This window comes from Lottia gigantea (assembly GCF_000327385.1).
Source record: "Lottia gigantea unplaced genomic scaffold LOTGIsca_62, whole genome shotgun sequence".
Lineage (NCBI taxonomy): Eukaryota > Metazoa > Mollusca > Gastropoda > Lottiidae > Lottia > Lottia gigantea.
Genome location: NW_008710115.1, coordinates 259626 through 270665, shown reverse-complemented (window position 1 = coordinate 270665; position 11040 = coordinate 259626). Strand labels below are relative to the sequence as shown.

The 11040-nt window shown below is 30.7% G+C and overlaps 1 protein-coding gene across 1 annotated transcript in view; it reads right to left on the bottom strand.

Annotated features, from left to right (window-relative positions):
* Window positions 1-5929: 5929 nt before the first annotated feature.
* LOTGIDRAFT_128794 (hypothetical protein) overlaps window positions 5930-11040 on the bottom strand; it is a gene marked incomplete at both ends in the record, with an annotated part of 62247 nt that continues 57136 nt past the window's right edge. Inside the window, 13 exons of the mRNA XM_009064354.1 lie at window positions 5930-5998; window positions 6391-6526; window positions 6848-7002; window positions 7242-7367; window positions 7568-7702; window positions 7853-7929; window positions 8125-8218; window positions 8416-8701; window positions 8915-9069; window positions 9347-9466; window positions 9817-9915; window positions 10226-10524; window positions 10871-10986. Of these exons, the coding sequence (XP_009062602.1) occupies window positions 5930-5998; window positions 6391-6526; window positions 6848-7002; window positions 7242-7367; window positions 7568-7702; window positions 7853-7929; window positions 8125-8218; window positions 8416-8701; window positions 8915-9069; window positions 9347-9466; window positions 9817-9915; window positions 10226-10524; window positions 10871-10986 (1867 nt within the window). The remainder of the gene's footprint in view (window positions 5999-6390; window positions 6527-6847; window positions 7003-7241; window positions 7368-7567; window positions 7703-7852; window positions 7930-8124; window positions 8219-8415; window positions 8702-8914; window positions 9070-9346; window positions 9467-9816; window positions 9916-10225; window positions 10525-10870; window positions 10987-11040) is intronic.

The following is an 11040-nucleotide window of genomic DNA, read 5'->3' as shown; positions in this document are numbered from 1 at the left end:
ATCTTGATGATATCCACCTATAATATTAATATTCTTACTGGGAATCTAGGTTTAATATGTCAATTTTAAGATTAGTAGATTATTGAAGGCTTATTGCTGTCATACATACAATCCAAAATGGAACTCCTGCTTTATTTTCTTCTGCATCTGGATGATGTTTAGTCACATGTGAACACATTTTTGTCTGCTCAATACACGATCACTGTATGTTGAAAGGAGAAATCTTATGTAATGCGACATTAAGGTGACTAAAAAGGTACAGTATTTAACTTACAGGAAGGCATAGAAGAATGAGAACTTACCTAATACTAATGAAACCAAACAAGTTATACTATACAATAACTGATGGACATGTAATATCTCCATTTTATCTTCTTACTTCAGTCTTTATTTACGCAACAGTTTTAATTCTACCAATAAATGATATAGTCTAGATAAAAAGCAATCAATATATATACTAGAATAACTGAATATAAAATCAAATCAATAAAAGTCACAAATATATGACAAGCTCATTTAGATTGTATTTTTACAACAAAGGTCTAGAAGTTACAGAATGTTTTACAAGCTGATCCACCCATCAAGCTGGCCCCCTTACCCTTACCACTGTAACAATTTAACATCCCTACAATTTTTTAGAAACAAACCTTCCCACTCGGTTGACTAAGTTCACAAGGTTTTGTGTCAATCTTTGTTAAGCCTCTGACAGTCCATGGTGTGCATTGCATACAATACATAATAGTGTAATTCTTAAATTGAATTGAGAAACTTTCTGACCATGGAACTGTAAATAGATAGATGTTCTCACCAACGCATATATCCTACACTATAGTACATGATTGAAATTGAAAGTAAGCTAATGTCAATGAGGAAGAGGAATAGTGAAATTTGCCCAAATATTGATAATATATGTTTCTCTAAATCTTCTAAAAATGCCTCAACTTACCAATAACTGGAATAGACAAAATCTTCAAATGCTGATCTGCGTATCTGAAAATACTAATAGATATTTTCAATCCAATCAAATTTCGACCAATTTCATTACAGATTGTTTATTTTTATCTTCACCGGAAGTGATAAAATTAGTCGGGATTAACAGGTCGCTCTTGAAACGATTAACCTAAAACCATTGAGTCTTAAGCAGAAATGAATAGTGAAGTAGTTTGCTACTCTGGACACGTGCCTAAAATACTAGTAAACATCGAAATTCAGCAAAACTGAAAAATACACAAAATCGGACTTTCTTGTAGTTCCATAATGTTTATTCGTAGCTATAAAGTAATAAATATTTATATTTACGTCATAGTTATTAGCCAATGAAAAAACGAACACCTGCAGATTCACTTCAATGCCTTCAATCCTATAATAACTAAATGGGTTTTACTCAAATCACGATGAAAGTTTCATTCCAAATTTCATTTTTTTAATATGTCTAATTCAAATTTTTATGTAACAACCATTAAGAGGTTAAGAGAGTGCCCTTGATTCCCACATTTCTCGATCTTATGAAGACTTGCCAACAAGAATGAATAAAAATATTTGTCAACTATATAGGCCTATATCAATATAGAACTGCAGAGAATCAAAATTATGATTAAATTAAAAAAAAAAGAGATTGTGAAGAGGTTTTCTAAATTTGTTATGGGTATTGGGGACATCAATTTGCACCGTTCCAATTTTAAAACAGACGTCTGTGACTCTGTGGTTCCTGCAGTTTCACTTAATTTTAGCATTTTATGCAATTTCGGTTTGTAAGGTAGCATCGACGTATTGACGTGTCTGGCGTGTTTACTGAATCTCAATTCTGATCATAAACAATGGGAACTTGAGTTGGTTGTCACCAATAAACAGATAAAACCTTGGCATGAAGTTAAAAGAGCAAGTAAAATCTCAGCTATTGATATGTTGTTCATTTTTCATAAAACATCCATCTTTGTGTGTTATATAAATTCAAAATGAGCTTGGGTGGTAATGTTAATTTGATAATCTGGAAAATTAATTGTACTTCAGTACTAAATGATTAAAGTTAGCTTTTTTCCCTGTCTGATTACCTATATATAGTGTAAACATTTTGTGTATTTATCTAATACTTTCTGCTAGTGATTTCTGTTTAATAGTGACTGGTTGTTCTTCCCTAATCTCTCTCAATCCAACTGCCTTAGGTCAAAAATAATACCTCTGGATTTTTTTTACCGGGTTTCCCCCTCAGTGATGCAGGTATGAGGCCGGGCTGGTGTTACTTGTCTTCATTAGCCCAGTGCAGAAAAGGAAGACGTAAAACTTGAAGAGAAAATTTTTTCTGTAGGCTCTGAGGAAAGTCTCCACTAGTTTTTTTTTTATCTCATTTGTCATACAAGACACAAAGAATGAATGTTTTTAAGGAGAGATCCCTTTTTTTAAACAACTATTTTTTCCTCAGAAACATTTTTTGCATGTGAAGAGTATTTTAGTCCATATCTTGTAAGTTCATCAGAAAATATTCTCAGGAAAACATCTTCTTAAAGGAAAGGGGAGTTGTTGAAATCTAATATTTGTAGATAATGTGGTACATAGTTTTGTCACCTTCTCAGGATATTTGTATCAGAACCACCATTTGCTCAATCGGTCTGATGACCAGTGAGACCAGGAAATAATGTAGTTGGTCAGGGGACCACTTTGTGTCCTACTGCCAAGATAAGAAAGCATATATCCCTGTCACTCCCAAAAAATGTCCATACTGCGTTGCAAGGCCAAGAAAAACTGGCTTAGAACAAGTTCAGGTTGGCATAAGAATGAACATGGCGTGTAACAGCAACTTTTTCTGACATTCATTATATCAATTCTTCAAAAGGATGATATAAATATCAATTTACTGAAGATCAAATTGATCTGAAATCTTCCAGCTAAAGCCAAAGTTTTTTTTTTTTCAATTAATGGACTTTCCTAGAGAAGGTTCTGCCATTTGAAATACAAATGGAAAGAAAAACAAATATTTGACATTGATGAATATTGAAATTTTTTACTTTCAAATGATCATGACATATACTTGTACAAAATACAGATTACACATTCATGCAAATTGACTGTAAAATAACTGGCATACCCAGATAAATAAATTTATAAAGACAAAGCTCTCAAACCCAGTCGAAATTGCAGTTATTATACAAAGCAAATGTAGCACATATTGAATATAATTCTTTTATTCTATACTTTGACAATATAAATTTTATCTACATGTTATAATGTATCATTTTGGTTTGGAATATTTTAATTCATATTTTCAAAAGTTCAACAGCCAATTCAAATTTGTTTTCTTAACTCAAAGTAGAGATCTTTTCTTCAACAAAATGATTTGTTGAAATACAATTTGTAATTCACAAGAAAACATCAAAATATTTTTTGTTCAATATATACAACTCAATTCAATACAAAGAAATTTATACAATTTGTTAATATTTAAGAAATATTAATTTGTGTTAAGTTAACAATTGAATAAAGAATTTTACTTAGAATCAAAGAATTAAGCATTGCAACTTTAGTCAAAACATTTTTGGTTTATTTTATCAAATTTGCCATTAATATAACACAAAATATAATGAAGCTTTGCTACTATCTATCAAACAAACATAGAAGTACAGTTATATTATAAGAGTTTTGGCCCCTGTGAATTCAGTTGTTCTAAAAACTAGAGAGAAATACTGATAAAAACTGAGCACACATTCACTAAAAATAACAAGCATACAATATACTTTATAGTTGATGGTGTATAGTAAATTCTAGACAAAATCTAAGATGTTGATAGTAAATATGGTGATAACATATAATGATATTGAGATTTAGTTAGTTTAAAGTCATTTCAATTTGATTTCAGTCATTTCTGTTCATTGTAAACTGTATGTAATACTCATTCCTGATTATAGCACTTTTATCATGGATATTTCATTATCATTACTTGTTCAAATAATTGTTATTTTGATATCATTTATATTAAATATCATTATCAGGTGGGGTGTTTAATATCATTAAGTTAAATATTATGAGAATAATGTTATAATGATGTTACTAATAATAGAATCGATGATTATTGAATGTTTCAACAATAACAATACAGTCACAACGTCACAATATTTTAAAATTGTAATAATGGTATGCTATATCTGTAATAGTGCCTTAATTTGAACTTGTTCAGAAATTTTTCAAATTTATGTAAAGAATACTTAGATATTTTTGTTCACATTTTGCCGCCAAATTATTCAATAACTGTACCGCAGTCAAATAAATTGATATATGTAGCTCAAATGATTCCTACAGAATTGAAGTAGTTATCAAATATCTCAATCGATATAGGCCCTATTGACAGATATAGGTGTACATGATGTAATATATTGGTACATTAAGAACAACGATTAAGAGCAATATTAAGATGGTAAATATGACGATGATGACCAAAGTTATTTAGAGTAAAAAAATGACGTGATGATGTTGTTATTTCTAGAATGATCACGATGGTAAACTAGCTAAACTTTAAGTTACTGAATATTTTGATTATAGAATGTCTTCAAGTCATATTAAGTTTTCTCCATTAAGGTAACCTTAATTTTACTAAATGACTTCCAGCTGTGTAAATCAAGCAAATATCATTATGTAAACATCTTGCTGTAATAGTTATTAGCTTTATTGGTACCAGCATTGTATTTGGGCCTCAATTGCTGACCAAGGTTCTGTATATACCACATTTGTGAAACCCTGTTCTGCTTCTTTTTATCTGATGACTTCCATATTTTGGATTTCTTAACTTATCCGAATAAAATGGCATACATAAAGTGACTTGAAGTATCTAGAAGTACTGTGTCCTTATATTCATCTTTTATATATTGAGAAAAAAATTGCAAAATTATTTGCTGTTGAGTTTAGAACTCAGTATATAAAGTATAAAATAAATAATACCCTCAAAGATTTTAAATCTTAAACAGGCAAACTGTAATAAAATGTGAAAACAATATTTTAGAATTGAGTACCATCAATTTCTTGTGATATTATTGAACTACTACTTGTAGAACTTGACTGTGAAATGATAAAAAATTCAACAATTGAAACATAATGAAATTCCTAACAAATATGAACTCTAAAAACTCAATGTAAACTATTATACACTGTTCATGCAAACTAATAATAATATTTCTGTCTTCAGCACATAATGAGATATTTGACCTCTATATAAAGAGACTAGAGGTGACAAGTTATACAACAATTAGTATATATATATATAATTATATATAGCATTATAATTACTATATCTTTAGTCTCTATTCACAAGTCTTTCCATTTTACTTTATCATCTTTTATTGTGAGCATTATCATCAGATGTTGGTTGCATTGATCCATATACTTTTGATTTGATTATTTAAGCGTGACTGATATTTCGATGGTAATCCATAATCCACAACAATACAATAACGTAGATTGTCGTTTCAGTTGATATTAAGTAGATTATGATGTTATCCGAGATATTCTATGATAAGAAATATAATGAATATGACTAAATTAAGATTCTTGACGGAAACAAACACAATAGAAATGTTTTCTCACAATATTAGCTACACAAATATACAATTTGAGCGAACATTAAGGAGGTTCACTGAACCAATAATTTGTGTAGTAAATGATATTCTGTTAAATAATGGAAGCAGATTTGGGATCAGCGCCCTCTATTTATCACAAGTTACATAACTCTTTATCACTCCATGATTTTGTCATAGTTTAAATTAAAACATTTTGAATTCACAACAAAATCCACAAATTCAGTTTGTCTGAAGGCTCATCGCGAAACAACCTTGCACTTTTATGACAGAAGGTCAACATTAATGTCAAAGGTTAAAGTTTGTTTCACATAGTATCATTTGAAATTCAGGGCTGACTAGAATAATATTCTCTTCACTCCATTTGACTTTCAATTTGCATAATGATCAAAAGATCCCAGATATTCTAGAGCAGCTCTATAACAGAACTGATACTGATCCTGAAATTAGACAAAAAAATTGATAGATTCAAACTCAGGTTTAAAAATAGGCAAATTAAACTGTAATGGGAAAAAGAAGCATCTTTGGAATTATTGATGCTGTATGTTTATAAGAAATCTTCTGAACATTTCCAATACTTCGTAAGCAATGCACACAGTCACATAGATTTCAATATACAAGGATATAACTACATCAAGGCAAATGACGCATATGCCTCATGCCAAATTTGACAGAAAATAAATTTTGTATGAAAAATCAAACATACAAATATGATTTCCACTAATTATATCCTTTACCAAAAGCGTTGTAATGAAAAAAATAACTGGATTATTGTCTCATAGAAAAAAAAAGACCCTAGTTATGTAAATTTATAGAATATTGAAAGTGTTACCTCTGTCTGCACCATTGCTGGTCTCTGTGTACGTAACATTTTGACTGTTTGGAACATATCGACAACACCTTCATATCTCATTCTTTCTAATACTATACTGAGAGTTATAAAACCACCTGTACGACCAACACCAGCACTGTAAAAATAAAAATATTGTTTAATTATCAGCATATAAAAAGCAAGATATTTTGTCCTTTCTATCCAAAGCTAACATGCTTGTGACATTTTTTCCGCATTTCTTACTTTGTACCACAATAAATGGTAAAAAATGTATTCTTTTCTTCCATTAATGAATTCAAAAATCCTTAAAAGTCAAGGCATTAGCCAACTATTGAGTTTTTGCAAAGTCTGATGCATATAGCACCATTGATATCTGTTCCATGTCAGACCCTCATCATTGACAAGGGAATGTAGGAATAAAATCAATAATATTTTTAGCTTAGTATTATTTTCTTACCTGCAATGTACAGTAATTGGTCCTTCCTGCCCAAATTGTTCTTTAGTTTTATGAACCTGACCAATGAAATCAATGAAGCCCTCTCCTGATTTGGGTACACCTTGTTCTGGCCAATCAGTAAACTGAAATTGTCTGATTGTTCTGGATTGACCATCCTGTAAAATAACAAATAAAATTGTTGTGAGATTAAAACCTGATTATGTTATTTTCTTTAATGAAATTGAGCCAAGAGTTGGAAGTCATGACCAAATGGTAGTAAAATTATAAAATGTTGAAGTGGCCTCATGTAGTTTTATCAGAAAATATCATATATGAAATTCATGTTATTAAATGCACTGAGTAATATTTTGTTTCATGAGAATGGCTCATTAATATATTCAGAATATATACTTACTCTGGCGTCAGTGACTTTAAATTCCCGTAATATATATTGTGGCATGTTGTACTCTGTCATAGGATCAACAACAAAATACTGATATCTAGCAGATCGTTCACTGGGCCAATATTGATGACATTTTTCCTGAAAAGTTAATCGGTATATTACCATTCATTCTAATGATGATGAAAAGCCATACTTGTTACAAGAGCTTCCTAACACTAGCTCTAGCTCAAACTTCAAAATGGCTCTTATTGTTCTACAAGAAGCAACTTCAAATATAAGCAATTAAAATCCCAACATCATAAGATTGACCTGAATTAGGTAAATAATCTACTACTTACTCGACCCATTTCTCGTAGTTTAGTCAACATGACTATAATAGTAGAATTATGTTCCCATAACATTCTCCAGAAATCTTCAGTTGTTTCTGCTAGTGGTCCCTGGGTAGCAATATATGCCTTTCTATATCGATACCCCTATAATAGAACAATTACAGCTTTATTTCAAATTTTGAGGATTTTTGACAAAAAAAAAAATTTTATCAAAGGTTCAAGAACTGGCCTATTTGAGGTAGACATGACAGTTTTTTTTTATTGTGAAACGTTATTATGAAAAAAGTAACTTACATCTATAAAGCTTGCATTGATATAATCTGAGCCATCTACACCCCTTATTGGTTGTAAACAAACACGTGTTGATTCATCTGAAAAAAATATTTCAATAGAAATGAATTATAACAATGAAAATGTTCTGAGAAGACAACTAGAACTTAGTGGGATCTGAAATTTCATTCAATTATGCCAACTTTGATACTATAGGATATCAAAATCATACATCATTCAAGTCTTGTGTGAAAACATACCTTTCATAATTGAATTTAAAGTTAAATGGTACTTACATGGTAAAATATTAACAAGTCTATTTTTAAACTTATTAGCAGGTAGATTAGCACTAACAAATCTATTCGGACTAGCTTTCATATTAGCTAAACGCTGTAAATAAAACATATTATACTATTACAATATCAATCATTATAGCCATAATTATCATAGAAAATTCCACAGTTGGTATCTACGACAACCACAAATAACAAAATCAGATATCCTTATCAATTGATCACAAGTGGTTTTAAACACAGAACCTTGTAAACCATTGAAATATATACAGAAATGGAATTAAGGATGCTTACCTTAAATTCTAACTCCATACCAGTAACAGTCTCTCCTGGTTCTGGCTGGGTTAATTTCTGAATGTGAGCAGCTAAATTTCTAGCTGGTACCTCAGTATTACCACATTGTACAGCCTCTAATAGAGCATCATGTATAAAGATATACTGATCTTCTGTCTGTACCATATAATTTCTTTGAGCTCGTAAACAAGTCACATGACCATATATATCCACTGTTTTCTCGTGTTTAATTCGTTCTAACATAGCATCAATAACAATAAATGCACCAGTTCGACCCACTCCAGCACTGTAAATAAAAAATATTTTTTGTAAGAATCTGCAAGTAAACGTCATGAATGGTCATAATTTGAACATTCAACTTACAAGAGATGTGGTATAGTTTTGGACACATATTTAGCAAGTTGGCAAGTTTAACAAGTTTTCAACTGTTGGTTTCTTATTGTGTGTATAGAAGTCTTTATTTAGTGAAATCTCTAAGAAAGGACAAATTCTCAATTACCTGCAATGAACAACCATAGGTCCAGCATCAGGTGGATTACTACATTTAACACGTCTCATAAACATTAATAATGGTGTAGGATGATCTGGTACACCGTGATCAGGCCATGCTGTAAATTGAAATTGTCTTATCTCTCTCTTCTCAGGACATCCATACTAAAATACAATATTTCATATATTCATTTACATAATACTGATGGCTCTGCAGTGATTTCTGCAACATTTGGAGATGACAATTTATCAAAATAACACTTATAACTGTGGGATAAAAAAAATTTAATTCTGGTAGAATCTTTTCCCTACATTTTTATGGTGTATCAATCAAGTGTATGATAAAATTGAATGTACTGAAATTTAATTTCATTGTTATTTTTAACTTGGTAATTTTCTGAGCATCTTAACAGTAACAGTAAAATTAGTATAATATACTTACTCTAGATAGATGGAAAGTTCTCACAGTGTATGTTGACAATTCTGTAACATCTACTAACTGTATATGCATCAAACCATAAGTTTCTGTACCCCGAGATGGCCAGTATTGATCACATTTAATCTGAAAAAAGAAAAATTAAAAGTTTATACACCATGCAGTGTGTGAAAAAGGCAATTTAGCCAAGAAACGTATTCTTTGATTTCCAACTAACTAGGGATCTGCAATATGCACCTCCAAAATTTCAGCGTTGTTTGGTTATGATCTTATCCTATTGACTTTCCTCTCAGCCTCTCCCAGTTGAATCATTGATAGGCAAAACCAGATTGAGAAATCAGAAGGTACACAGAATGGGCCATGGCCACTTCCTTTGGAAATGAAATAAGATCAACGTATGTAAAGTAAATTAGCTATTTGCATCTAGAAGAAATCTATTAATGAATTACTATTAATATTACTGAATGATATCTTACCCTAGATCTCTCTTCTAATTTAGTCATCATAACAACTGTTGTACATCTTTGTTCCCAAACCATTCTCCAGAAATCACCAAATGTTTCTGGTAGTGGACCCTAAAAGAACAACACAGTATTGGTTTATAAAAAAAATCATAGCTATGCAGAATCTTATTTTAATGAACATGGGAAGGCAACATAAAATATATAAAATGCATCAAAAAGTTCTCTGTTATTATTAAGTTACTACTGGTAAGAGTATCTTATCTATCAGCTGGTACTCGGTGAAACCATTGACATTGATCTTTCCTAGATTATCCGTACCACTGGAAAACTCGTTCAAGAAGCCAACCAAGATCAGAACCCATGACCACTATTTGTTCTATGCAGCCAAGCCAATTAGGTAAACAAATGAATAATGAATTACCTGGGTAGCTATATAAGCATTCTGTTTTCTATAACCATCCATATAATTACCATTAATATAGTCACTGCCTGGTACGCCATCTATTGGTTGTAATATGACACGAGAATGATCGTAAGCTATAACATTAGCGTAACGATTCTTTGGTTTATTGACTTCTAGATTAGAGTTATCCCATGTAAATTGTTGTCCAGGTTCTATTGATTCATATTCATGAGAGAATTTAAGGTTGTCGTTATTTTTAAGGTTATCTATATGTTCAGCTAGTCTTTCTATAGGTATTGGTGGATGACTGATCATTCCTGTAATTAATAATATATAATTTTTAGCATTCCACATAGCAATGAGATAATGTTCAACTTAACTTTACAGTGTACTTTATGAATTCTGACTTCTGAGCATTATGACAATCTCAACAACTCAACATCTTTTTGGGACATTATATGGATTATTTCATTCTTGTGTCAGTTAAAAAACCCTTTGAGTAATACAACATTCTCCATAATCTAAAATATTTTTAAATTGTCAGATTTCACTGTAGTTTTTAGTTTCAATATTTGAGAAAATCTTCAAATAAAGAAACTATCAATTTAGCATAAAGTAGCAAGACGACTTTACATACAGTTTAATGTTTAAAAGAAAGTATACCTGGTGTTTGATAATGCTGTCTTCTCATTTCAATTGGATCAACTAGGAATGGTGGAGCATCAATCAACACCTTAGATTCAGGCTCTAACATAGCCCCTTTAGATTTGCCTTTTTTCCTGTAAAATGTGGAATGACAATGTTAAAAATTCAAGCTAATTAATAGAATCTTT